Source organism: Paraphaeosphaeria sporulosa (assembly GCF_001642045.1).
Source record: "Paraphaeosphaeria sporulosa strain AP3s5-JAC2a unplaced genomic scaffold CC84scaffold_4, whole genome shotgun sequence".
Classification (NCBI taxonomy): Eukaryota; Fungi; Ascomycota; class Dothideomycetes; order Pleosporales; family Didymosphaeriaceae; genus Paraphaeosphaeria; species Paraphaeosphaeria sporulosa.
In genome coordinates this window covers 1,571,569-1,597,923 of record NW_017253363.1, presented here as the reverse complement: position 1 = coordinate 1,597,923, position 26,355 = coordinate 1,571,569, and the positions used below count along the sequence as shown (strand labels likewise).

Sequence of the window (26,355 nt, the reverse complement as noted above, 5' to 3'; positions counted from 1 at the left end):
ACAACATGCCGAACGACGTTCGAGATCTATGACTATTGAGCTATCTGAAACCTTGGTATCGGTAAATTAGACCACAGGGGTCTTAGCGGAAGCTGATAAACCCGTTGGAGTTCACCTGAATCCGTTGTTTAGTCATTAGCTGGAATCTCTGAATAGTCTTGAGGATCTAATTTGTATCTGCAAAAGCGCATGAAGAGTCGAACAACGGAAACATAGTGAATCGGTGGGATCATGGTAAAGAGAAGTAGGATGATTATGGTACGTTTGGGCAGGCGAGGAAGCTTACAAGCGGGATAGGGGTGCGCTGGTTGAGCAATGGCATGCATCAACGGGGTAGGGCCAAAGAATAAGCGCTAAAACATAGGAACAAAGCCAGCTAATTGCACACATGAATGAAGATGAATATGTCACACGCAGAAAAATTCTGCGTGTGCTTGTATTCATAGTGATAGGTTTAAGTGTGACGAGGACGCCGTTATTTGGAGCGTACCGATACAAGCGTCCTGATGCACAGGATGAAGTACGCAACGGCTCGGACGAATCTCGAGCGCTTTGGACACCCCGCATCTCTGCAAGGTACCAGGCACCGGTGTCCCGGGCTTACACGAGGTCAAACCACGCGAGCTCGCTAGAATTGCGCGATGTGCTCCACACGGCTAAAATTCACCGTACTCGCACTTGGCGAACGTCATTAACAGCTACTTTAGGAACTTATAACTTCATAGCCCCTGCAACATTGTACCGTCCATAGCAAACATAAAACCTCTCACCTGTAAACGGGCTTGGCGATCCATGGCGGTTCGACTCAAGCTACCCATCGTGACAGATACATTGTGGCTTTCACGATCTAGACGCAGAATGTAATCCTGCGCAGTGCCGCAGGAGTGAATACATTCAAGTTTTGAGATGGTCTAAAATGACTATGCTGAGCCGCCCAGGGGGCATAGCCTCAATGGTGCATACTATAAGATGTAACACGACCTGTAAATGTGGTTTGCATCTCAGTCTCTTCGCAGAAACACAATTCGACGCTACCCACGGTTTCCCGTTGAACACTACTCAGCCAACATGAGGACCTCGCTCGCTCTTGCCGCCTACATCTCGGCTGTGCTTGCACAAGCGCCTAGTCTCACCGACCTCATCGGTTCCCAGCCTGACCTCAGCACCCTGGGCACCGCCCTCAGCAGCTTCCCCGATCTCGTAGCGGTCCTCGGCAGCCTGAGCAACATCACCATCCTTGCGCCCACCAACTCTGCATTCGAGGCTCTCCTCGCTGGAGATGCATCTCTAGAGAGCACTGCACTTAGCTCAAACAACACGGACGCTATTCAAGCACTCCTTGCGTACCACGTTCTCAACGGGACTTACGTCTCGTCTGACTTCAGCGAGACTCCCGCTTTTGCACACACTCTCCTCACGCCATCGGGCCAGAGCGACAGCTTGACCAACGTCACAGGTGGACAGAATGTCGGTCTCCAGTTGATTGGAGGAAATGCCACCATCGTGAGCGGAGAGCTGAAGGGCTCAAACGTAGTCGAAGCAGTGAGTATCCAACCTCAGCAACATTCTCAGTGTCTAATATCCCCAGGACATTCAAGCCGCCAACGGCGTCGTCGTCCACAAGATCGACTCCGTCCTCACCATACCGCGCAACGCTTCCACCACACTCACCGCCCAGTCCGACGTCGAAGTGACTTCCATCCTGAGCGCCCTTACCACCGCCAACCTCGTCGGGACCATCGACACCATCGCCGACCTCACCATCTTTGTCCCCAACGATGCCGCCTTCGCTGCCATCGCATCCACCCTCGCCAATGCCTCCGTCGAGGCCATCACCAGCATCCTGACCTACCACGCCGTCGCCGGCGCCGTCGTCTTCTCCAGCGACATCACCAACACCACCGTCAAGACCGTCAATGGCGCCGAGCTCACCCTGGCCGTCGGCACTGATGGCAACGCCTACATCGACAATGCGAAGGTCGTCCTGCCTAATATCATCCTCAGCAACGGCGTGGCCCACATCATCGACTCGTAAGTGCCCTTGATCGTGTTTGTTCAGTCATATTAGTCGTGCTAACAGTAGCAGTGTCCTCAACCCTGAGAGCGAGACCCCAACCCCCGGAAACGGTACTTCTACCAGCGCCCCTGTGCCTTCTCCCACGATGTCTGAGTTCCCCGGTGCGGCTGTTAAAGTCCAGGGCGCGATGGGCGCGGCGGTGGTTGGATTTGCCGTTGCCATGATGCTCTAGAGTAATCAATGGGAATTGATCAGGAGTGGGTGGAGGAAGTCGGGACGGTTTCTGCGCCGCAATTAATGGATTATTAGTATAGTAATGTTAATATGAGCCCGAATGCATCGAAAATGGCATGTTTTGAAACATGAAATCCACCACTTTGATCACTTCTGACAACCAGGGATATCTTGCTAGGTGTCTTCAACTTTCGGAACTGTTGCACTGAGGCAATTCCTTTTCCGCGATGGTTTCTACGGTCACTGTTGCATATTCTCGGTCCGATCGATTCGATCTTGCAAGAGCACGACCTATCTTCGCTTGGCTGAAGATAAATTGTTTTACCCTTCCACACATCTAGCCTCCTTTGTGGAATACCTTGCATGGATAGCCACAGAAGCATGGCCAAATTAACTCGTGCTCAGAATACTTCTACCGATCGCATGCGTTATAGTCTGGCTTCTTCGTGGTGATTCCCACCCAATCCTGTATAATGGGTGAGTCCCATGCGTCGTTTCCCACGGCTCTCCCAAATAATGTCAAAGCCGCATCTAACTGCAACTGCTGCTCCGTCACAGTGAGAGGAGGCGCAGCGTGAAAGACGCCCCAGAACTATGAAGTTGTAGCGAGCTGCGTCCATAACGCCTTCTCCTGTCACTTGTGCGAAAATGTATAAGCAATGTACGATGTGCATATTTGTGGAGAGCTGCCGTCGCAGGGTCCTACTTGCCTCACCCCGCTACTTCCCGACGACGAACAATAGGTTCCGATCACACGCAGGTCACCCATCGAGATAAATAGATATGTCTTTAACTACACCCAAATCTACTGCACTGGGAACCTGCTTGTGCACGTTCAGGGCAGATATTCCGGATGTTCTGCTCAGCTGCCGCGCGAAGCCCTGCGTGTACGCATGTTAACATGCGCGCTACCGCTACTCCTGCACCTCTCGTCCTACTCGTTGAGATCCGGACTAACTAAATAAAATCAATAAGTCGAGATTGCATGTCACAAACACTCATAACGTGGGACAGTATGGAAAAAAGTCGGCCTGTTACAGCCATGCAATGAATTTGATACAAGAAGTGAAGCCTCCATCGAGGAGATCGTCTGTATATGGTAGTATCTCTCGTCCAACACTCAAACGTTCCTTTCATCATCCATGTTCAAGGTCCTAAGCAAAGAAAGCACGCGCGTGCCTCCTCATCTTCTTAGACGCGGCTGAGCTGTCAGCGGAATCGGCTTCCTCGAGGAAGGCAATGAACTCGGCGATGGTGTACTTCTTCTCGGCAGCGGGGCTAGAAGGAGTAGCGGATGGAGCAGCGGCAGAACTGCTGGGGGCAGGCTCCGCGACGGCAGTGGCAGTAGCTGAAGGAATAGCCGAAGTCTGCGCGGCCGCCGAAGAGCTCGCAGGTGCGGAGCTTGCGGGAGCAGAGCTTGCAACTGGAGTAGCTGAAGCAGCGCTGGAAGCAGGCTTTGTGGCGGTGGAGGGAGCAGCGGTAGCGGCAGGGGCACCCTCAATCGAACCGAAGGTCAAGAGCTGGGGAGTAGCCTCAGTTCCGCCTTCGATGAGAGCAGGACCCGGCGCAGGGTAGCTGTCAAGAGGAGCGTGGATGTTGAACCCAAGGCCAGGGCCGGTCTTGGTGTATGCGTCCGGGAAGGTGACGGTGTCGGTCGGCTTCAATGAACCACTGCCGGTGACAGTGAGCTGGTAGCACGAAACGTAGTGCTGGGCACCTCCAGAGGCACTGGCGGCGTGCAGAGCGATTGCCTCAGCACGGAGGAGGTAGTCGCCAGGGGCGAGGTCGGCGGGGATCTTGAAGTCAAGCTTTCCACCTTAAGAATGTCAGTCACGGGCACGAATCGTCGGAAGTTCTCTTATCTTACCGTTGTAGTTCATGTCCTTGGTACCCCAGAAGTCATTGTCGCCCTGAGTCGATCCAGGTGCCTTGGCCCAAGTGTTCTGGTACACCTTGAAGAAGCCCTCTGCACCAGTCGCAGCAGCAGCATCCTCAACGGCAGCCATATAAGCAAGAACAGGGCCCCAGTGAGCACCTCCAATGCCCTCCTCCGTGCTTGAGCGGCTGTCATGTTGGTGCATCTCGATAGTGACTGTGTCACCAGCCGCAAACTCGCAGTTGCCCTCCGCATCAGCTGGGTTCACATTGCACTGCAGCGCGGTGCTAGAGTAGTCCTCGATAGGGCTGTTGGACGGAACCTTCCTAACACAGGTGCTGCCAAGGTCCTCCCCGTTCTTCCAGAGGTACTGCCATGTGGCGTGTGCGTTGGCGGCGGCAGCAAAGCCAGCAACAACAGCGAAAGTCTTCATGTTGGAGGAACGAGTGTGAAGTAAAAGAGTGACGAAAGAAACGAACGGAAGACTAGGTCAAAGTCGGTAGTGAAAGACAGTCAGCTCAGCTGCGATGTCCTTCCAAAGGATCTGGGGGTCTGCATCTTATACCACCCGCGAGCCGAAGCGCCAATGCTGTCAATTGCAATTTGGTTCCCGTGCATAGGGATGGTCGTTTCGTTTACCACCCGACAGCCGATTTCCATGCGTGGGGTCCACGAATACCTGGGATATATTGAGCCAAGAAAGCTTGGTATGGATGTTGTGTTAACGCACCCGTTTCATGGTCCTGGGGATCTGGTAACATTCGACAAGGGCCAGGACCAGCACTTTCAATTGGTGGATGAAATCGGTGGTTCTGAGTAGGATGGCATGGGCCAAGAGTTGTTCAATGTCCGTGCGAGGCTTGTGCGGAATTGGAGGGTTTCAAGTGTTTCATACTCCATGCCATCGTTCACATCTGCTACTGGCGATATGAGCTGCCAGCAAGACACGGTATCCTCGTCGTGGCTTTGTGAGTGTTCAGGCAAATAAAATGATGCATTTGGACTCCGGAAATACCAAAGCAAATCGATGCAGTTTGCCGCAACCACAAGAAGCGGAGAACGGAAAATGATATTACCGAACGATTTGATTGTGGAGCGATAGCGGACCCGCTGAAGTTTACAGACACGCGCTACCCGATGGTCTAAGATTCATGTTCGTGGAATTAGAGACCTGCAGAGGGTTTCCTTTCTGCCAACGCGCGCGGGTACATGTATAATGAAACCTGGCAGTGGGGCTCTAGTGAGCTTGATCGTCGCAGGGATCATGCCACACCAACAAAATGATGGGAATGTCTCTGAAATGACCTTAACTCGCTTGCGACAGTCCTGCAGGGAGGTTTTCCAGAACTGCTCATTGTTATAACTCTCTTCTGCCCGATGACTTAGTTCAAAGGCACGGACATTGATGACTTGATGTTGGCCAGCGAGCATCGAAAAAGAGCGCTTGGTCGCATTACCGCGTTCTCCGAACTGCTCTCTGCAGGACACTTTTGACTTCTACTTGCCACGCCGGTTAATAGAAAACATCGGCCAACCACTGGGCTGAAAAGGTGAGTTACCATGCGCAAACTACCGCAAGACCAGGAGTTCGTGGACAGTAGGGATCGTTGATAGGATTGGCCTTCGCAAATGTCATGTATAGAAGCGTTGAGCAGCACGACGGAACTTGCGCACTGTATTACAGATCGTAATAAGGGTGGCACCACATGCAAATTATCTTCTCGTAACATATGTATAGGCTTATCGTTCATAGGAAGGAACCATTCTCCACGATAGATTCGATCACAACATCGTTTGCAGTGGGGATGAAAGCTTCAATGTTTTGTATAAAGAGATACTGAGTCTGTCAACCATGCACAACGGATCAGCTCGCTCGCTTATAGTAGCTATTCTGAGAGCTCAGAGTTTAAGATTTCCTTCACTCTGTTCGCACGTTCGCTATTACTTGCACAGGAAATGTTCTGGTCAGGATGTGAGCAATTTAAGGTGCCATCGTAGGATTACTATTAATGTATAAATGCTCGAAGTATATGACTTATAATCTTGAATTTAGATACAATCGGTATCGTTCTTTCCGTCCTGCTGACAAATATGGTAGGAGCCTTCCAAACCAACGTTCTGCAGCACACTCAAAGGACTTAAACATCCTGGCTGACGGTATCAAGGATACCGCAAACAGGGGGCGAAAGACCGCTGAGGCCGAGGCTGTTGAGCAAGCCGACAACATCAGGAGAGAGATCCTCAACTAGCTAACGCTTCTTTAAATCCGAACCCAGAGTTTCAACAATCCCGCCAACGGGGGCGCGCTTCTTGAGATCCGATCCGAGAGTGTCAACGACACTACCAGCAGGAGGAGAAAGTCCACTGAGGCCAAGACGGTTTAGGAGGTCAACAACTTCAGGGAAGAGGTCGTTCAGAATCTGGCGCTTTTTGAGATCGCTTCCGAGGGTGTCGACAATGCCACCAGCAGGTGGGGAGAGGCCAGAGAGACCAAGGCGATTGAGGAGATCAACAACGTCAGGAGAGAGGACATTCAAAGTCTGACGCTTCTCCGCAACTGGGGCTCCGACGGCCAGAGCTCCGCGAGTAAATGCGTCTCCAGAAAGATCTGCGATCAAGCTTAGCTTGCAGCCATCTAGCGTCAATCAGAATGGTTTGCTGTTTCGACCGAATCTGGTACCAGGTAGGAACGGCCATCAGGACACGAAATGTGGACAGCCCAGCTATTGTCGAGGGTTTCTGAACTCAGCCTCTCTCCATAGGTCACATAGACACACTGTCGTCCGACGACAAGACATCAAACAGATGTAGTTTCAAGGGGAAGGAACATCGTTCCACAAGTCAAAGGGTCATTCGCTAGCACTTGTTAATTCGAGGTGCAAGACCAATCACGTGACATGTGCATATTGTGGTCTTGCTTGCGTGCCAAGGAATTAGTATTCTGGGTTAGCCTACCGGAAAGAACTCAGGCACTGCACTATTAGGAACTTGTCTCGTCATTTTACAGCAGTGCACATCTCCGAAGTTTGGACGTCGTGGCCGTAACAGGAGATGGAGCTCACTCGATTACCAAAAACCCCACAAGCACACGCGGACTTTGGTACGGTTGGCTGCAAGAGCGAGAATGGGTTTGGTACTGGCGGAGGCGCTCGGGAAAAAGCAAACAGAAACTCCTTACATCTAGCGGGGTGCCAGTGTGAAGATCGTATCGGTCACCCGGGAATATGACACATGCAGTCTCGTCGGTCAAAGAGAATGACTCGGCCAAAGCGCATCCGAACTTCGCATGTAAATGCGCATCTACAGTGGATTGAGTGGTCACGCCGCGAATCTCTTGCCGCTCTGTCTCAATCTGTCTCGACAGACCTTATCACCAGCACCGAGTCATGATTGCCGCATCGCACAGACGTAAGGTGCGAGAGTGTTTATTTGCTTTTGGGCCGAATGAGTTTGACCGCGCGGGGAATTAAGGAGACAAAGATGACCTAGAGATATGAATGGAAGCTCTCCCTGGCTTTTGGCTGTACAAGGTACACCAATGTTGATTTCCGCGGGTCGATGCTACAAGGGAGCTCTTGTCAAGCCCGTAGGTAGTGCGCTAGTCTCACTTCGGCGCTCGCGGCTTGGCAGAGCATCTGGTCTCCGTGTCGCATCGTCGCGCGAGTTGTACCGATATTGCCATGCAACCTCCATGAGGATACGAAAGTCCCACAGTGAAGCAGAGCCATACAGATCGTGAGGACCTCTTCGGAAGCGATATGTCGCGTCACGAAGAGTCGGAGGATGAACGCATTGAGTCTCCAGCTCCCGAGAACCACGTTGCCATCGGAGAGGTCATCGAGTTTGCTCGAATTTACAACCTAAGCCACAAGCTCGACATATTCCGAAAAGCCTCCTTGTCAATACAGGGAGACGCGCTGCTCGAGGACGTCCCTCCCATCACAGACCACGAAACTGCAGCGATTCTAGGAGAGACAAAAAGCAAATGGCGACAGCCACTACTCATGTATTTGACAGTCGTGGCCACAGCACTGGGTGCTATGGGCCAGGGCTGGGCTCAAACGAGCATGAATGGGGCGAATCTTTACTTCCCCAAAGCTTTTGATCTCGATGCCGATACTCCACGCAATAACTTGATCCTCGGATTGATCAACTCTGGTATCTATCTCAGTAACGGTCTACTCGGCGCTTGGCTTGTGGCTCCCCTTAATGGAAGGCTCGGTCGAAGGGGTGCAGTCTTCTCGGCCACCCTAGTATCTCTCCTGGCAAACATCGGTGGGGCATTGACTCAGAATTGGCAGCAGTTGCTCTTCTTCAGACTGGTTCTAGGGTGCGCGCTGGGAATCATCTCAAGCACATTAAATGTATTTGCCGCCGAATGCGTGCCGGCAGCCATACGGGGTGGCTTGGCGGTATCGTGGCAAATGTTCTGTGCCTTTGGCATCTTCGTTGGATTCGTTGCCAACGTCGCTGTGTACGATTTTGGGCCTAACACCTGGCGCCTTCAGCTGGCTGGACCGTTCCTCTCCACCATTCCGCTACTCACTATCATCTACATTTGCCCCGAATCACCAGCTTGGTATCTGAAGCACGGGAATCGCTATGATCTGGCATTCTCTTCACTCGCAAGACTGCGTAACACTGAGCTGCAAGCGGCTCGGGAAGTATACATAAATTACTTGCAGCGTCCAGAAAAAGTTAGCACACACCCGTCCTACCTCCAACAAGTCGTGCAGCTGGCCACAATTCCCCGAATACGACGAGCGACGCTAGCCGCTTATACTGTGATGATCTCTCAACAACTTTGTGGGCAAGTCTCACTGATACTAAGTGAACGTTTGCTCTAGTGAACCAGTAAAGGGTTTCTTCGTTGTCTACATGAGATAATAGAATATCCCCCTAGCTCACTGGAGAGAAGAGCGCAGTACCGTCCCCGAAGTCTCACGGCAATACACTGACTCTCGACAGGATCAACATCATTTCTTTCTATTCTTCAACCATTTTTGCCGATTCCAACTTCTCCACATTCGGAGCACTTGTGGCATCTACAGTTTTTGGATTTGTCAACTTCGTTGGTCAGTCATACCGGGTTGGGCGACGGCGACAAGTTCCATGCCTTTTTGCCACTCGCACACCACATCGTGGAACAATCACTGACCTTCCGTAGGTGCATTTCCAGCCGTATGGACCATGGATACCCTCGGTCGACGATCGTTGCTGCTCCTGACATTGCCGTTTATGGCAATAACAATGTTGGCAGCAGGCCTTTCTTTTAGCGTTCCAAACCATAACCCGGCCCATTTGTGGCTCCTAGCGACAATGATTTACCTCTTCTGCGCCGAATACTCACCCGGCATGGGTCCTGTGCCTGCTGCATACACTGCAGAGGTTTTTCCTTTGTCCCATCGCGAAATCGGGGTGAGCTCTGCTGTGGCCGTGACCAACATATGGGCAGCGGCTCTCTCCTTAACGTTCCCCGCGCTCCTGTCAACGCTTGGATCACAAGGTGCTTTCGTCCTGTATGCGCTGCTCAACTTGATTGCTCTTGGGCTCGTGTTTTTCTTTGTGCCGGAAACAAGACTGAAGACTCTCGAAGAACTCGATGAGGTTTTCTCGATCCCCACGAGGCGCTTCGTTGCATACCAGGTGACGGAGTACCTCCCTTGGTGGGTTCGACGATACGTTCTGAGGCGGAAGAAGGTCGAGCTGAAGCCTCTTGAAGGCTCTGGTGTGTACCAGGAGCTGTACCAGGATGAGGAGTAACTGTATATCACGTGGTCAATATGGAAGCTTAGCCCTTAGCTAGATTCTACCGGAACTCAACTGTTCGCAATGCACAGGTACTGTGCCGGCACGTTAGCGCCGGTTTGTGCCACGTGGCGGTGGCTGTGCTGTTAGCCTCTTCTCTGGGAACCCAACGCGTTCGTTGTTTGACCTGTCAACAAAGCTGCCATCTTTACACATGGCAGAAACCAGCGAAGACATAGGATCGCCCGAGAGGAAGCGAGACAAGTTTGGACAGTTTCTGTATGTTGGTGAACGGCCCCACTCTACCCCGCAATGAGCCATTGTGATTGGATCCGGCCCTCATCGCTCTGACCTTGGACGCAGGCAAAAGAGCTACAATAAAGGCGAAATAGCTCTCAAGCATGCCATCGGCCTGGGTGCTACTGAAAACGCAATCCCAGTCTCGCAGCCGTTTACAAATGGACCTCCACGGACGGTCGAAGTAGGATGGCATCCAGTCGGCGGATTCGCTGGCAAGTGGTTCGCTGAGAAGACGGGGTTGGGTAAGATGATCACAGAGAAAATCAACAAGTATCCAGATCCCACGCAGCATTGGGCAGTGCTCGTCGGGGAATACGCACACCAGCTATGGATGGACGAGAACTTCGACATCATATACACGAATGCCAAGGTCGACCCAATAGAATGGCAGACGTTTCCAGTGGGAGAAACGAGATTCAATGATGATGCTCTCAGGAGAACTGGTGAGCACCATTTTCTTTTCCTCGTGCCGCTGAGGATGTCATTGCCGAGGCTCGTTGCTGCTTGCTAACCATGAGTTCATAGGTGAAGCTGTCATTCATAACATTCGAGTCACGCGTCCTGGTTACAATCTCATTAGCAACAACTGTCAGACATACGTCCTACAACTACTCGACGCTATCCAGGTTTCGCAAGACAAGGAGTTTGGCACCACTCTGGCCGTCTATGAGAGGCTCTTCGGCTCCGGAAAAGTCGCCGACCTCTTCCCCGAGAACGACACAACTATGCACGAGCCCGGCCAGCTCGATTTCTCTCCACCTCATTCAGCGCTAGAATTGGGTGTGGTCGGAGGCACCGGTGGTGAAGGGCACGTGCCGTTCCACCGTCCGGAGGATGTGCTTTACAATGATCAAACCGGGTCGGGCACTGCGCCGCAGACCTCTGTAGCATTTGCACAGCAGGTGATGGATGCGAATACAACTCAGCTAGATACAGAAGAAGAATCAAAGAGACATTTGATGGAAGAGGACCATGCAGAGAAAGAAAAGGGTGGTAGCTGGGGTGAGAAGACCAGTTCGTTCTTTCGGAAGTGGAAGAAATAGTCATTTGTTCCATTTTTCAATACCATTTCATCAAGAGGCCGGTACGGTCAGATTCCGATTGTGACTTCACCGTTTGGAACGAAATTCTCGTTACTGGAGACCTCAGCGAATCCTCGAAATTAGTAAACAATTCGATACACCAATCACTTCTGTGAAACCTAAGGAAGATCCTTAAGCATATCGAGTCCCAAAATGTACCCAACTTCACTTGGATAACCTTCCAGCTTTCTCAGCCCGCTCTAACGTCTCCATAGTATGCCTCCAAATCTTCTCTTTCGTGTCAGCTTGTCGAACTTTCTCGTACATGATCCCTTTCGATGCGTCCGCTTTCTGCCCAACAGAATATGACCCACCCCCGCGTTCACCCTGGCTACTCCGTGCTACATCCTTTCCATCGCTAATCGCTCCCTGCGCAGGATATTTTGCTGTCGCAAGGTAAACCATAACTTGACCGCAAACATCTGGAGCAGTCATGTACCACGACATCAGAGGCTTCGAAACACGCCAGAGAATCTTGAACCACATTGGGGAATCAGGTCCTAGGAATGTTGGACCGTCCACCAGACCAGGGTAGATGTGAGTCAAGCGCAAGTTTCCAGCATGCTTTTTCGCAAGTTCCTCAAAGATCATGGTCTTCATGAACGAGGCGTGCTTGCGCACTGCACCTACTCCATAGGCAGCGTCTGTCGGGCATCCGACGGGGAACTGGCCTGGCTTTGTTCCGTCCTCGAATGTACCCGCATACACCGAGACTGCATGGGCTGGTAAAGGCGATGCAGTCAGAAGTGGTAAGAGCTGCAATATGAATCGGATGCGTGTGTAGTAAACCGTAGCCAGGAACGAATCCAAGCCTTCGGCAGTCGCTATTCTACTAGTCAGCTCTCTCACACACAACGAATTACGGTAAGTCTCACTAGATCGCTCTTTCAATACGGGGTAACTGTACGTCATGTACAGCAGATCCAACCTTGCCTTCCCGCCATGGAATGGCGCCTGTGTCTCCTGTCGAACAATCTCTGCACAACACCGGTCCACCTCGCTGATTAAAGCGAGGTCAGGCGTCTGTATGAACCGCCACTCTGACCCTGGACTGGTCTTGCGGCATTCAGAAAGGACGTTTTCAGCGCGGGTAGCATTGCGTCCGATTATGTACACTCGCAGTTTGTTACCGTGGTTTGCGTAGGTCGTGGCCAATGCTCGAGCAATGTAGGAGCCTATACCGGTGGTGCCTCCCGGCAGAGCTACTGTAATAGGTGGTCCTTTGTTCAGCTCGGATATTGTCGACTGGATTGTTGACAGGCTAGGCATTTGCAGCGTTTGGCCTGGATGAGAGGGCGATTAGCTCTGTTCTGGAGACGATGAGGGAATGTCACAGGTGCTGTAGATATTGCTGCACGAGATTTACTTGAGAACACTGAGACCATTGCACGGCACACGATATATAGCAATCGAGTGGGCGGTTGTTGCGCCGGTTTATTCTGAAGCGCGCCAATTCCGAGCTAGGGAATACGAAAATTGGTTAGACTGCGCAGATATGTATGCTTCTGGACTAGCGCGGTAGTGTTGGAAACCTGATACAGTGTACACTAGCTAAGACAATGAAGAGATTACGACATGATTGACCTCTATCGCAGCTTTAGTCGCTCATGTGCTCTAAGATAAGGTAAGAGCCATGCAGGCTTGAACAAAAACATGTGAAAGAGCATCACGAGTATGCTATTGCTAATAAAAAGACACGCGTTGGCACAGGTCCATGAGAGCAACATAGGAGTTGAACTTACAGTTAGGGTGAAGCTCTCAGAAAGGAGACATGTTCCGTCAGTCTCAAGTTCCTACAACAACTGCCCGTTCCATTCATGCTCCCAGTCCTGATTGTTCCTTGGTAACGCTTTGGGAGTCCAGTGTAACGCCCACTTTCAAGTTGCGATCGACCTAAGATTCGCGTTTACCACTTTGGAAGTTGTTAAGTGCTTAGTAAATATGTTTCCAATGTCGGGTTCAAGAATCTGATCAATCGATACTGTATTTACAGATCTAGCTCAGAACGCTGATTTCATCTTCATATTCAGGTACTATATACATCATGGCGGATTTCAAATCGAGCCACAACTAAGCTCAAGCCGACGAAATCTGTGCCCTTCTCTCATCATTTGTTTCGCCCGCTCTTACTCGAATGCTTGGTTTTAACGATCTCAATCTTTACTGATCTAGCTGTTTTATCGGCTGAAGAGTGAGTCGAGTGCGGCATAGTCACTTTAAGAAGCGGTGAACAGTAAAGCGCTCTCGTCGCTCGTGCAGGGGAAGGAACACCGCTTGTCCAAATTCGTGAGAGATACATCGGAACATTCCTACTGAAAGCCTAGATAAAATCTGCCTTCGCTCTTACCTACCATAGGTACGTCTGCAAGCTTTCGAAGAATGCATCGCGGATCAGCGCACTGCAGAATAGGAGGACCAAGCTGCGCTTAACATCATGTCGAATATGTACGCGTTCGACCTCTCACAGGATCATTTCTAGGCGAAATTTTGATAAATTAGCACAGGGCGCGTAAGTAGAATGGGGAACGTCCAGGTCTGGGAGGCGTTCATCGAGTGTTCGCGAAGGAAAAGGGTAGTCCTCTTCCGCGTGTTCTCTTCCCCAACAAAAGGATGCCTCCGCAAAGATAGCTACCTATCCCTAAATATTGCTTTTAATTCTTCCGTGATACCTTCCCAACTCTCAATAACCCGGTTTCCTGTGGGCTTGGCCACTAGTGCTTCCTTGATAGAGAACCATGGACCCAGGCGCAAACAGGCTTCATAACCGGCAACATGGTTAACCATGCAACAGGCCTGTGGCTCGATAAGAGACGCACACGTCCATCAACACCACGCGAAGACGAAGTGGCATGGTTTGCCGACGGATAATTTGGCTCTCTTTTTCTTTGTACTAGTATTATTGAAAGAACCAACTATATTCGCAGCATGATCTCCAGAGGACTGCGTGTGCTAACCTGGAAGTCATGGGTGTCCCGCGAGGGGTGACTATTGAAAGCTACGGAAGAAGGAAAGGCTATCACTGCTGCTGGAGGAGTGACATTCTTGCGCTAGATGTGACGCGAGGAACGTTGAACGCTGAGCTATCCGGCGGTTAATGTGCCAAGTCGATCTATAGAGCTTCGCGAAAGCTTACCGTACCGGTACCGTATCCTCCCACGTCACCTTGACCCAATCACATCGCGACGATATCTCTACACTTTGTAGTCCTCCACGACTCTGCATCTTACTTCTCCCTAGCCGCACTGTACCTGCGCTAACCTCCGTGTTCACTACTCCGCGGTGCCTAGACATTACCCAAGTCCAGGAATCTGGATGTTGCTGCAGGATAAACTCACCACGCGATGAGGTATATTTCGTCATTGACTCTGGAAAGCCGCGGAAGACGGAAAGCAATGCTTACGATGATGGCGGCGAAGTCTTCAGCATATAGCCTCATCTCACCCAACAACGCAAGCTGTAAGAACGACGTATATTATCACACCCACCGCAATGGCAGCTCTCTTCGCGACTCTCCTCGGCGCTACCGCCGTTTCCGCACAATATGTGCCTGTGCCCTGGTCCTACACACAACCTGAGCCTCCCGTCAAGATTGTCGTCAATGGCGCAGTTCGTCATCAGACCATGATGGGCGGCGGCTGCTCAGGTGCATTCGGCGTTGCATGCGACCAGACCGGCTCGCAAGGACTCTCGCCCGCAAATCAGCAACTCGTGTCCGATTACCTGTTCAACGAGAACATCGGCGGGCTGTCTATCTTGCGAAATCGCGTGGGATCGAGCCCAACGGAAGGCATCCTAGGAAGTTGTCCAACTGGACCGGGACAGAAATTCAATTACACCTCGCTCGGCGCGAACGAAAGCACTGCGGACAGCTGCCAGCTCAAACTCACGCGTCAGGCTAAGATTGCGAACCCCAATCTGTTTATTTACGCCGACGCATGGTCTGCGCCGGGTTGCTTCAAGATAGACGCAACGGACATCAATGGCGGCTTGATTTGCGGTGTGCGAGGCAGCAACTGCACGCAGGACTGGAGGCAGGGATATGCGGACTACCTGGTCCAGTACGTCAAGTTCTACGCGGACAAGGGGATCAAGGTAGATATGCTCGGCGCATACAATGAGCCTGACTTCAACCCCGTCTCGTACGCTAGCATGGAGAGTGACGGATACCAAGCTGCCGATTTCCTCAAGGTTCTGTACCCTACCGTAAAAAAATACCGCAAGGACCTGCTCGTGTCTTGCTGCGATGCAACTGGAGCAAGACAAGAGCGCGACATTCTCTATGAACTCGACTCCGCTGGTGCAGGACATATGTACGACGTCGCGACATGGCATAACTACCAATCCGAGCCGAAAGAAAAATTCAACACGCTCGGCCAGCCAAACATGCAGACTGAGTGGTCCGATGGCAGCGGAACATTCAACACAATATGGGACGTGACAGGACAGTCTGCTGAGGGGTTCTAATGGGCGCTTTACATTCATAATGCCCTCACACGCTCCTCGACCTCGGGCACCTTCACTGGTGGTGCGCGCAAAACAGCACCGGCACAATCACTGGCTCCGACGCCGTTCTCGTCCGCCTGTTCAACGATGGGATCTCTGTATCCCGACGCCTTTATGCCTTCGCTGGCTTCTTCCGCTTTGCGCGCCCCGGATCCGTGCGTCTCGATGCGAAATCCTCCGCTGAGAACCTCTACGTATCTGCGTATGAAAACAAGAATGGCACAGTTGCTGTTGTTGGAATGAATGCGGCGCATTTCGAAAGAACCGTGGAAGTAACGGTTGAGGGATGCGGAGCTTCGAATAGAACCGTCAAGGCGTATCTGGCTGATAATACCCACAACAATACGATGGTGGCAAGTTATCGGGTTCAGGCAGGTGGGTTCGAAGCGTCAATGCCGGCGAGGAGTATGGTGACTTTCTTCTTAGATTAGAGAGAATAGCGGGTCGGTACTGTAATGGAGAATGGCAAGAGTTGCTACGACCACCTTATCAAATCACATCATCTCCCACGGAAGACTTGCTGCTAGTCTTAGACCATCATCACCAGATTGCGCAGCCAGCACTACGATCGACCAAGTAGCGGTACGGGGCAGGGGTCGCACCTGCGTCGTGTATTTCCTCCACGAGTAAGAGGGGCGGCTACCCCAGGCAGCATTGCCAGCAAAGTATGGAAAAGAACAGCAGGAAGGATCCTCCCAGAGTTAGCTGACGGGCATGGTGTCGCGGCTTTTCACTGATTAGTCCTATCAGATCCACGCTACAGTTTCAGTATTCCACAGTTGCGGCGGGTCATTGCTCTTGGTCTCACAATGGGCGCAATCAATGGCCAACTCTTCGTAAGTCTATGCAGCACCCGATAACGCAGAACATTATATACCTGCGCGTGACCTCACGACTTTCTTTGCTTGGAGAAAAATATCTGAGAGTACCCCTGAAGCTTTTTTAAAAGGATGCATACACATTCAGATTCGATCTTGCATTCGCGCCCACGTGGTGGACGCGAGCCGCAGACGGCACATATCATCCAGCAGCTCGTGCGGGGTAGATGCCGGGAGCCAATAGAGGCATCATTAACCTCAGCGATCCGGCGTACGTATGAAATGGCGCTTGGTCTTGACACGGAGTACTGAAGTGTAAATGTGGCGCATCACCAAGCTGGCTTCACCACTTATTGAAATGAGCCTAGTGTGACAAGGAACAAAGCTGTACACGACAAGGGGCGGAAATGATCGTGTCGTATGAGCTATATAAAAACACAGCATCAGCTTTACAATAAACTTGGTCTGAGGCGACACACAAGTAAGGAACAGAACATGCCTACTCTATCAAATCGGTACAAGAAGTCAATACGCGACGTGCTAGGGGCGCGTGCTGTAACTCAACTCGACCGAAGATGCTACGGAAGAGCAGGATCGTACACCACAGTCCTCATTCACGAAGCTCCATTCACCGTCGCTCTCCGTTGCAACATCCGTGTCGCACTCCCTCATTGGTCCTTCAGCTTGCTCCCAAGCCTTGTCAGCCTCAATAAACCTGCTGCCTTCAGCTCCAGCCCATTCGAGCAGACTATAGCGTTGCTGCTCCTCCGGCACTACCTGACCCTCGAATTTCTCGCAGTAGCATCGAAGAAAGTAGCAAAAACACCCGCTCTCACTGCAAGGGCAGGGCATTGCGAAATTACCACAATCACCATACCCCATTTGCCAACAGCCAGACGCCTTTCTGTGCCATCGCCATGTATACTCCCCAAACCAATTGTAGTTGTGTATTCTAGGAGAAGGCGGGATCTTTAAGTTAAAACGCGCCATTTGTCGAGCTTGTGTGGGCCGTGTCAGGGCTGCACGCAGTTGCGTATGACCATACGCGGCGTAGGCATTTGTCGATAGCTTGGTAGTGAGTGGTGATCCGCAGTTTATCTGATAATCGAATCTGCCCACGCCTATTCGCGTTCGTCGAGGTGCTGCCTGAGTTCGCGTTTGAGTATCCTTGACGGCGCGCATCTCTGCGATGCGCCGTTGTGCCCAGACCGAGACTGTCTCACCCGTCTCCGTGTAGAGCTCGGAATTTTCGAACACTTCAGCATGCTTGTGGAGCACCTCATACCCAACGACACCATCCCACATGGCTGCGATGTATTGGTCGAAATCTTCTTCCAGATTCATGTCCCATATCACAAACTCTATACTGTTTTGATTCTCTGAAGACCACCAGTGCACTTTCTCCCGCCGTTGATTTGCATAGATCTCGAATCTTAGAGTTTCTTTTTTGTTCCTCTTGTTCTCCCTTCGGCAGTACGCATGTTCCCACTTCCTTCCTGCAATCCCACGTGTTCGGGGCCTAGGCTTGGATTTCTTGAAAGAGCGTTTGCGTGCGTAGGACGCAGATCGAAGGTCGCGGTATGGGTGCATGGTGGTGCGGCCTGCGGCGTTCATGTGGGATTCATCAGCGAAGTCGGCCGCGAAAAGGTCGTTTGCCTGATTCTCAGCAACGTAAAAGGACCTGGTAGACAGTGCACAGCACGGACAGCCACCCCACCAGTCGTCTTCCCAATCCAAAATTTCGCTGCATTTGGAAGACACCAGTGAATCATTATCCCAAGGATCATTCATGAGGAGCCATGGAGACATCTCGGATTCCAGTGTAACATCCATATTCAGTGTGCTCTCGCGAGTTCTGGAAAGTGTAGAACAGCCAAAGCTGCACACGCAAAGAGCAGCTGACCATGAAATTAGTGCGCCCAGTGAAGAGGACTATCTTGTTGCGATAGCGGAGAGGTCGGTGATTGCGCATGTAAATCGTCAAACAAGCCGTCACTAGATATAGGCTTTGAAATGTCACATTCTTACAGTGTTGCGCCCTAGCAGACGGATCAGTAGAGGGCTGAGGCTAAGGCAAAGGGCGGAGCGCCATGGCGCAGATCCTGAGCCCAGCCTCTCCAAACGACTGGCAAGAACATGCCAGTGACTCAGATATCGAACTGTTTGATGGGACAACCGCAGGTCAGGGTAGGAGCAGCAGAAGACGACATTGCTGCATCCCGAGGTCTTCAATGAGATGCTACAATTTAGCGTCACCCTAGACTCAGAACGGCCAAAGGGCTTGGCGCGAAATCTCTCCCATGCGCGCGTCATCACCTTGGAGGGTCTTGTTTCGGAAACCAAGTTCTACCAGGCTCCGATATTTACATCTCTGCACAATGAAGTTGCATACACTACATAATAGATGCAGCATTCCCTCACTGCCGATTGGTTTATGTACCGCTCGTTGCGACGTTGCAGTTTCTAGGCGTCTCTGCTTGTCGAAGGTTCTAACGTCTTTGCTTGCCGCCTGAGAAGGGCGGTAGTGTGCTTGTGGCCTTCGCACCGTCTTCCAGTATAGGCAAGGGCACACGATCAAATGCGTATCTTTATTCACCCTATTTGCCACTCACCTAGACATTGCTATCACTGACTTGTCACACAACCAAAGCGAGAAGGTTGAGTAAACCTACTAAATTACTGATTCATGAAGACGAGCTCCATAAGACTTTCAGGAAGCAACATGAGCTTCACGCCTATGGTGGTGCATGTCAAAATCTGCAGAAAATAGATGAAGCATAAGTTACCGGCAATACCACTCCTGGGTGCCGCCGGTAACTTATGCTTCATCTATTTTCACAATGATTTTGCACAATGTAGCCATGAGCGAAGTCTTCCGGCTCGCTTCACTGATCGTGATCTACGCAACATAACATTATTGTGACGAGTAAGCATTGATGAATGCAACAATTCCCTTGAGGGTGTTAAGACTCCACGGGTACTGAAATCGCAATAATGGACGATTCGTCGCGGACAAACCCCGCAAAATGTTTACTGTTTCCCAATTCTACCCTTGATTCTCCATGTGATTTTAGGGGTTTTGGTTATCGATGTAATTTTTTAATGTTCAAATTTGCCCATTGTAGACCTTGATTACCTGTAAGCCATACCTAATGACTATTGTGGCATGTTTGTGCGAGTATCCGACGTTACCATACTTCGCTGAACGACGAGAAGGAGGAAATATCTCCCCCGCACCAAGTTATGTGGAATCACTGTATAGAATGAAAAATTCCATGACTGCGTACCCGTTAGTTCTAGAAGAGTTCTGCAGTAGCATCATATATCTTCTTTCCACAAGATCATTCTATGTAGACGGCTCTATACCGCTTTGGTGCGATTGCAATCTCTCCATCCGTCCATCCATGTAGGTAGCACGCGCTAACAATTTGCAGATAGAATGCCGAGTCTTTGCTCCTCATGACCATAGGCATAGAACACCCGGGTACCTGGACACAATTTCGTGTTAGTGGATATATTTGAGTGACGAGAATGAATCAAATCCTCATAATTATTTCCCCTGCCGTGTTGGGAATAAACTTCGACAGTCTCGCGGAGGACTTACAAGGAAAACAACGTCCCCAGGCTCAATGTCATCATCTGCCACACCTATGTACCCGTTGTTCGTATAGAAGATACGTCTGTCTTCTTGAACGAGGCGTAGCATACGAATAATGTCGTTTAGATGAGCATCAGCTAGCACTAGTCTCCCACCTGCAAGGCGAACTTTTTGCCCCGGAGCGTACCCAGATCCCGTGAAGATTGAACTCCAATAAAAGTCACAGTCTTCTTTAGAGAGTCGACGTGCGGAGTTGGCACCCCAGCAGCTATCAGCACTGAGTGTTCTTAACCAAGCCATAAGCCAGGTTCCCCCTGTTGGATAGTCCACGTCGCTGTATACCTCATCAAGTAATATAGCTAGGAAATTTCGAATAGCATCGGTAATGTTCCCGGTCATAGGGAGCTTGACTGTGTCCTCAACTCTATCAATCGGACATGCAATGATCTCGAGAAAATATTGGTCGCGGATATGCGGTTTTTGAGAGAGGCCCGCGGTCGGATGAAAGAGATCTGCGAGCCAGTTCCATGCCCTTTTGGACGCTTTGCAATCAACAAAAGCTGTCCAATCGACGACCCAAGTCGGCATCTGCGCCTGACCGATACTAGAGCTGGCAAGATGAAGAAAGTCCAGAGAGTGTTCCTTTCCAATGTAGTCTGTACAAATCTCTGTGCAAAGACTGTCTATGGAGACTGTGTAGTCTGGTACAATAGTTGCTGGAGGGTTCGTGAGACCCAGTAAGGCATACACACAGTCCAATTCTAGTGAGGTCTGTCGACCTGAGAATTCCCTACAAAGGTGAAGAATATGTGCCCTTTCGCTCCTGCGGTCCCGGAGATCCTGTAAGGAAGAAAATTCTTGCAGAAACCCGCGAATGCGCTGACGCATGATGTAATGGCCTGGCTTTGCAGTTGTACAACAAGCTTGTTCGATATGTTCCGCATAATTTTCCATAGCTTGTGATAGGGTGTCTAAGTCCTGTAGGACCGGTCCAAAGTAAACTTTCACCGTCGCAGCTAGAACGGCCTCCTGCAGCACCCATCTTCTCAAGAACCAGGTACTATAGGACAAGCGTTCAAACACTTGCCGAACGTCGACGAAAAGTGAGTCAGTCTCATCTCTGTCGAACGGCTCGATTTTGTCAAGGTGCTGGTCATGCTGAAGGTCTTGTATCAGGCGATCAGTAACTGCAATGCTTTCGGATGGGTGTGGTGACAACGGTATCGATGCGCTGTTGTCACGGATCGACAATTCGCCTAGCCATATGGCCGTGTTCCTGCAACAAGAGTATATCCTTCGCATAAGCGGGATTTGGTGTTGTTTCTCTATCCGATCGTTCTGCGAGATGCAAAGAGCATCGGCCCAGACAATCAAGTTGCCCTGCCCTACTTCGTGTGCGTGCCACCTCAATCGACGGAGCGCCGCATAGAGGTTCGGCGTAACAGGAACTGGACAACCCTCAATGTTGACCGCAGAATGATCTGACAGTGAATTGTCTCCCCACACATATGAGAGAGCGACAAAATCCGGGCTATCCCTGAGGCTGACGACGCTGAACGTGCTCGTAAGCTCAGCCTCCCATGGGCCAAGATCGATGTTGATGAGCCGGATGTGCTCCTTTTTGTGGTCAAGCGGATACGCTGTATAAAGTTTATCCATAATAGAGTTGCGAGAAGTAAAAAAGCTGGAAGTGAATAGGCGTATACGCCGAACAGCCTTGGGTTGTGAAGACGAAAAGGCGCGCCCCGCAATGCTAGCCGCACACGTGATGCCAGGTTTCTCTACAACGGGAAGGTGTATTGACTTTCTCTCGCCTAGAACTGTTGATCTCAACGGTAAAAGGCGAGTAGTATACTGATAGCTTAAGACATCGGGTATATCTGAGTCAGGAATGTTTCCAGTCATGCTTGAGCAGTAAATGGGTAAGTTTCCTGGATCATGTGAAGTTTGTTTGTAAGCGCCCGACCAAGGCAGGTGGGGGCCAGCCCTGCCCCCTGCCCCCTGCCGAAGAGTCTAGCGCAGCGGAGTCCAAGCATTCCGTCCTCCCATCTTGCTCACTTGCAACTCAATTTAAATACTGTCTCGCATGCGCGCTTTTGTACGTACACGCGTGCGCGATGCACTCGCGCGACAGATACCAGAACCCAAGACGATCAGCCTAGCAGAATGGGGTTGGGCGCAGCCTTGCGTCGCTGTCAAGCCGGCATGGTTTCCTCGTGATGAATCTGGACTTGTCAAAGCGTATGCAAGAGCATTTCGATGTCGCACGCCTGTATCCTGCCACGATATCCCAACAGAAGGCCATTCTCCACGGTCGTTTTAAGATGTACTGCGGAACAAGTACTCAAAGAGAATGGATTGAGGATGGATTGGCTGGAGCAACGACGTTTGTCCATCTACGATTATAACGACACTCTTTCAGCGCAAGGCTTGGTTTTGAACGGCGAGAGATAAGACTTGTGTACGTCATGCCGAATATCTCCCTCTGTTGGGCGCTTTCGTCTTTACCAGCGACCAGTTCGCCGATCCCAAGTCTAGGCCTGTGCTGTACAACCTCCCTGCCGCTGCCGGGAACATGACGACAGACATCGTGACATGGCTCTCTCGCTGGTACATGTCCCAAGGATTCGTACGGAGCAACGGTCGGGTACTATGGACGCTGGACGACCGACCCCGAAAAAGGAAAGATTGGTTGAGTGGTCTGCAGACAGCCGACGAAGTACTTGCGAGCTTCATCGGCACAGTCGTCAACGCTTCTCTCCTCGTCATTACCACCCTCTAAGGGAATTAGTGGAGATTTGCGAACGCGGTACTAATGGTTCTGTCGGTCGCTGTAGAAGCACACGTCGTCCATCCGAACCGAAATGCGTTTGACATTGGAGCGAAAGTAGCGCTTGATGGTTCTAACGTTGGTGCCTAAGAAGATGAATTGTGGGTCATCCTATCCGATGCAAGAATGGTGACGATGCATGTCGCAACAGGTATCGTGTACTCGTGTTTCGTGTCCAAGCCCAACATTAAGAACAAGCACCTTTACTACAATATCCGCATCATCGGGTGGGCAGGCTTTGCCATTCAATTTGTATCGCTGGGTATGTCAGGACTAGCGACATGCTTGTAAATGTGTCCTTCATGGGCATAGCAACTGTCGCGACTCATTTCCATATTGAATGCCAGGAAGAGATCGTCGGCACTAGATTTTGTGCTGCGAAAGGAGATATCGGGTCGCACAGGTCCAGAAGAAAAGATTTTGATGCCGCGCTGGAGGTAGAGGACCACGAGGAAGAGAGCATGTTGTCATGGAATTCGATGCTACATAAAACGATTCCCGCAGCGACTAAGTGGTTGGAATTGTATAGGGAAGATAAGGGGGAGTACATGAAGAGCAGAGACAGTGGCAGCACAGTGCCACAGCACGAGAGCCTTCCAAGAAGCACGAGCTCATAGACTAAGATAGGCTCGATAGTGGATGTCAAAGCCTTACAACTACCAAAATCTGTGCGAGACTCGCAGCACCAATATGTAGCATTTGTCCTGCGCTATATCTTACTGTGCAACTCCGAATGTCGCACCGCCATCCTTCAGAAACTCTTGTTCTTGTTCTGTGTTCGTCCTACTCAAGGCACTGTTTCGGTGCGGATATCTTCCGAATAGTTCCAGTGGCTCTCTATGGCTCTTCTCTGATGTCCGAAAACCCTCGATAAGACGCTTGGTTGCTTCGTAGCCTTCCAGCTTCTCAACACTTTTTGAAACTGGCTCCACAAGATCATCAAGTATATCGTGAGCCTTGACGTCTTCAGAATGCGTCAAGGGTAGGTAAAACCACATTTTGTGCGCGAACGAGTTCTGCCATTGCGGGTGGAGGTCCGGTCGGGAAATTGGTGATGATGCGGAGAAAAGAGACTTGACAAGGTCGAAAGCCATCCGGTCATAGTGGGTGTACACCTTTTTCAGGCCTTCGTTTGTACGAAAGATGTTGCGGGGCATTTGGTCAAGTAGGATTACCATACTCAAAGCCGTCCAAGCGGCCTGTGACCCTCCATCCCCTTTATCTTCTTTATGCATGGCTTCGAGCTCATGTAGGAATGGCTTCGCGCTCGGCTCTGGCAGTCTTTCAGGACCAATGGTGTCCAAGACATGTGCAAAGTTGTCGTTGCAGATACGGTCTAGCTCAGCATCCCCGGAAAACCATTTTTTGACAATTGTGTCATCCAATCTCTTTCCGTCTACATCTGCTCCAGCAAGCCATATGTTGGTAACCTGCTTGTATAGAGTTGGGTTGAAAATATCCCTATCAAGTTGGAAGGTTGACATGTGATGGGAAAGACGAGTAGGCTGTACACCGCAACGAGAAATCGGATGCCGTAGCGCAAGTCGGTGCATTGATATGGGTGATATGCAAAGCGATGAAAGCCATGATGCTGAGGGGGAATCTGTGACAGAACAACTCCTGACGCGCTAACAACGACCGCTTTCGGGACGATGACGTAATCTGTTTCATTAATCTAACTAGACGAAGCTCGCGGCTGCCTAAGACCGTGCAAAACATGTATGTCGACTTTTAGAGCTGCGTAATTGGGACTTCACAATGTTCGTTATGCTCTAATGTCTGAGCTGCGAATCGAGATGATGGGCTGTGGCTGACGTCGGGTTTACCGGTACAAGCCGGCAGCCACAGCAGGCATTCACACAAGAGAAAAACAAACATCGACCTAAAGACTGGTAGAAGATGGCGACCAAAAAACAGGGCTGCTCGGTCTGTCAACCACCCGGTTGGTTGGCTTCGGTTCCCTGCCGACTCGCGCCATGCACAAAGACTCTATTGTGAGCCCGATTAGGAAACACCATCTCGTTATACACAATCGGGGTGCCGCAAGCTCACCAGAATCCATTCGAGGCGCCATAATTCACCCTTCACTACTGCTCGTCTTTTGCACTTCTTCCGGTGGATACAAGGCCTGATGGGGATCAAACGATCGACAGAGGACCAAGACGTTGAGCACATGGAGGACCTCGAAAGCGCATCCTTGATACCAAACAAAGACTGCCACAAGTGTTCGTCCGCCGCAAAAGGCAGTCGCACCCGTCACGTATTCAAGACTATAGTACTCATCGCTCTGGCTTACATATGCTTCCTCGAGACGAACACACGCCTGGCCGTGCAGAGCCGCGAGACCCACATACACCTTGCCAGCGGCATACCCTACTGTAAGAACAGAATGGCCTCCTGGAAGATTGTGCTCGCATAGTGGACATAAGCTAATACCGCACAAGCTCCAGCCAATGATGTTGTGCAGTACGCTCCGAGACGAATATGGCAGGACGGAGACTGGTCGCGATACGACAAGAAACCCGGACCAGAGCTAGACGCACTGTGGAATGAACTTCTCGCGGGTAGGTCAATAATGATTAACATACCAAAGTTGCAATAGTTGATCCTGGGGCGATGACACAGGCCAAATTATCCGGGTCTCAGCGGCAGAGATGAAGTTGCAAGGCGAAAATCTGACAAATCGAGTACAGCTGACCAATGGCGATTACCTGGGCACAATGTCAGTCTGGCACAGTCTCCATTGCTTGGAGAGATTGCGCAAAGTCATTCACATGGACTACTACCACGATAAAATTCCGGACTACAAGGGCGACATGGGAATATGGACCAAGGATCACTCGGGTGAGGAGTTCTTGTGTCCTTTGAGGTTTTGAATCCAAGGTACTGACTTGAATTTGAACAGATCACTGCATTGAGCGCCTACGAGACGACATAATGTGCCACCCAAACACCGCAGTCTACATTCCTGAGTGGGATGAAACCCACACTCTCCCAGATGGATTCCGCATGATATCACAGGGGCAAACTACATGCGTCAACTGGGATGCGCTGGATCAGTGGGCAAGAAAAAGGGCACTAAAGGGAGGTGAGTACACTTTGAAGCCCAATCCGTTTGGGGATAAGCATGGTGTGCATACAAACCATTGAAATCGTTCCTTCGGGTGTGTTCTTTTGGCAATTACTCAAATCGAAGCCACATAGTCGTTCCTGATGCCATGCCCGATATGCTCAAAATGTAATGCCTACAGCTACTCCAGCGACCAGAACCGGAACGATAAACCCCAAAAATGCTTTCTTAATCGTTTCCGTTCTCTCCTTTTCGCCTTTGTCGTGCTCTGTTCGATGG

At 50.8% G+C, this 26,355-nt stretch overlaps 11 protein-coding genes across 11 annotated transcripts; 5 read left to right on the top strand and 6 right to left on the bottom strand.

Moving 5' to 3' along the window:
- Positions 1-1,068: 1,068 nt before the first annotated feature.
- Positions 1,069-2,249, top strand: CC84DRAFT_1143481 (FAS1 domain-containing protein; the record flags this gene model as incomplete). Its single annotated transcript, XM_018176414.1, has 3 exons — positions 1,069-1,542; positions 1,589-2,031; positions 2,087-2,249. The coding sequence occupies 3 exons, from the start codon at positions 1,069-1,071 to the stop codon at positions 2,247-2,249; spliced, it is 1,080 nt and encodes a 359-aa protein (XP_018037513.1).
- A 1,525-nt stretch (positions 2,250-3,774) lies between these two features.
- CC84DRAFT_1058974 (uncharacterized protein) lies at positions 3,775-4,545 on the bottom strand (the record flags this gene model as incomplete). The annotated part of the gene is made up of 2 exons (XM_018173565.1): positions 3,775-4,067; positions 4,119-4,545. Coding segments are annotated over 2 exons (720 nt in total), but the record flags the coding sequence as incomplete, so codon positions are not given.
- Positions 4,546-6,376: 1,831 nt separating this feature from the next.
- Positions 6,377-7,820, bottom strand: CC84DRAFT_1216140 (uncharacterized protein; the record flags this gene model as incomplete). Its single annotated transcript, XM_018182774.1, has 2 exons — positions 6,377-6,762; positions 7,736-7,820. 2 exons carry the CDS (start codon positions 7,818-7,820, stop codon positions 6,377-6,379), a joined length of 471 nt encoding a protein of 156 aa, XP_018037511.1.
- A 65-nt stretch (positions 7,821-7,885) lies between these two features.
- On the top strand, positions 7,886-9,890 carry CC84DRAFT_1186190 (MFS transporter; the record flags this gene model as incomplete). Its single annotated transcript, XM_018180843.1, has 3 exons — positions 7,886-8,937; positions 9,096-9,202; positions 9,295-9,890. 3 exons carry the CDS (start codon positions 7,886-7,888, stop codon positions 9,888-9,890), a joined length of 1,755 nt encoding a protein of 584 aa, XP_018037510.1.
- A 177-nt stretch (positions 9,891-10,067) lies between these two features.
- Positions 10,068-11,353, top strand: CC84DRAFT_1163369 (uncharacterized protein). Its single transcript, XM_018178251.1, has 3 exons — positions 10,068-10,154; positions 10,239-10,618; positions 10,701-11,353. The coding sequence occupies exons 1-3, from the start codon at positions 10,090-10,092 to the stop codon at positions 11,216-11,218; spliced, it is 963 nt and encodes a 320-aa protein (XP_018037509.1). The 5' UTR covers positions 10,068-10,089; the 3' UTR covers positions 11,219-11,353.
- Positions 11,354-11,422: 69 nt separating this feature from the next.
- CC84DRAFT_1143473 (uncharacterized protein) lies at positions 11,423-12,582 on the bottom strand (the record flags this gene model as incomplete). The annotated part of the gene is made up of 3 exons (XM_018176413.1): positions 12,152-12,582; positions 11,678-11,944; positions 11,423-11,584 (listed from the first exon to the last, which is right to left on the bottom strand). Exons 1-3 carry the CDS (start codon positions 12,524-12,526, stop codon positions 11,423-11,425), a joined length of 804 nt encoding a protein of 267 aa, XP_018037508.1. The 5' UTR covers positions 12,527-12,582.
- Positions 12,583-14,746: 2,164 nt separating this feature from the next.
- CC84DRAFT_1186189 (glycoside hydrolase family 30 protein) lies at positions 14,747-16,191 on the top strand (the record flags this gene model as incomplete). The annotated part of the gene is made up of 2 exons (XM_018180842.1): positions 14,747-15,714; positions 15,798-16,191. The coding sequence occupies 2 exons, from the start codon at positions 14,747-14,749 to the stop codon at positions 16,189-16,191; spliced, it is 1,362 nt and encodes a 453-aa protein (XP_018037507.1).
- Positions 16,192-16,979: 788 nt separating this feature from the next.
- CC84DRAFT_1163368 (uncharacterized protein) lies at positions 16,980-18,770 on the bottom strand. Its single transcript, XM_018178250.1, has one exon. The coding sequence runs from the start codon at positions 18,409-18,411 to the stop codon at positions 17,119-17,121; it is 1,293 nt and encodes a 430-aa protein (XP_018037506.1). The 5' UTR covers positions 18,412-18,770; the 3' UTR covers positions 16,980-17,118.
- A 1,080-nt stretch (positions 18,771-19,850) lies between these two features.
- On the bottom strand, positions 19,851-21,858 carry CC84DRAFT_1163367 (HET-domain-containing protein). The gene is made up of 2 exons (XM_018178249.1): positions 20,183-21,858; positions 19,851-20,066 (listed from the first exon to the last, which is right to left on the bottom strand). The coding sequence occupies exons 1-2, from the start codon at positions 21,833-21,835 to the stop codon at positions 19,920-19,922; spliced, it is 1,800 nt and encodes a 599-aa protein (XP_018037505.1). The 5' UTR covers positions 21,836-21,858; the 3' UTR covers positions 19,851-19,919.
- Positions 21,859-23,722: 1,864 nt separating this feature from the next.
- CC84DRAFT_1216135 (uncharacterized protein) lies at positions 23,723-24,490 on the bottom strand (the record flags this gene model as incomplete). Its single annotated transcript, XM_018182773.1, has 1 exon — positions 23,723-24,490. One exon carries the CDS (start codon positions 24,488-24,490, stop codon positions 23,723-23,725), a length of 768 nt encoding a protein of 255 aa, XP_018037504.1.
- Positions 24,491-24,724: 234 nt separating this feature from the next.
- On the top strand, positions 24,725-26,181 carry CC84DRAFT_1163366 (uncharacterized protein). Its single transcript, XM_018178248.1, has 4 exons — positions 24,725-25,384; positions 25,451-25,570; positions 25,632-25,850; positions 25,912-26,181. The coding sequence occupies exons 1-4, from the start codon at positions 25,138-25,140 to the stop codon at positions 26,154-26,156; spliced, it is 831 nt and encodes a 276-aa protein (XP_018037503.1). The 5' UTR covers positions 24,725-25,137; the 3' UTR covers positions 26,157-26,181.
- Positions 26,182-26,355: the final 174 nt, after the last annotated feature.

Bases quoted from the DNA above. Each gene is read 5' to 3' on its own strand.
- CC84DRAFT_1163368 (XM_018178250.1), bottom strand. From the start codon at position 18,411: ATGGATGTTACACTGGAATCCGAGATGTCTCCATGGCTCCTCATGAAT.
- CC84DRAFT_1163366 (XM_018178248.1), top strand. From the start codon at position 25,138: ATGGGGATCAAACGATCGACAGAGGACCAAGACGTTGAGCACATGGAG. The intron at 25,571-25,631 runs GTAGGTCAATAA...GCGATGACACAG, and splicing joins GTGGAATGAACTTCTCGCGG to GCCAAATTATCCGGGTCTCA. The intron at 25,851-25,911 runs GTGAGGAGTTCT...GAATTTGAACAG, and splicing joins ATGGACCAAGGATCACTCGG to ATCACTGCATTGAGCGCCTA.
- CC84DRAFT_1163369 (XM_018178251.1), top strand. From the start codon at position 10,090: ATGGCAGAAACCAGCGAAGACATAGGATCGCCCGAGAGGAAGCGAGAC. The intron at 10,155-10,238 runs GTATGTTGGTGA...CCTTGGACGCAG, and splicing joins GACAAGTTTGGACAGTTTCT to GCAAAAGAGCTACAATAAAG. The intron at 10,619-10,700 runs GTGAGCACCATT...ATGAGTTCATAG, and splicing joins TGATGCTCTCAGGAGAACTG to GTGAAGCTGTCATTCATAAC.
- CC84DRAFT_1163367 (XM_018178249.1), bottom strand. From the start codon at position 21,835: ATGGATAAACTTTATACAGCGTATCCGCTTGACCACAAAAAGGAGCAC. The intron at 20,067-20,182 runs GTAAGTCCTCCG...AATTGTGTCCAG, and splicing joins CTGGGGACGTTGTTTTCCTT to GTACCCGGGTGTTCTATGCC.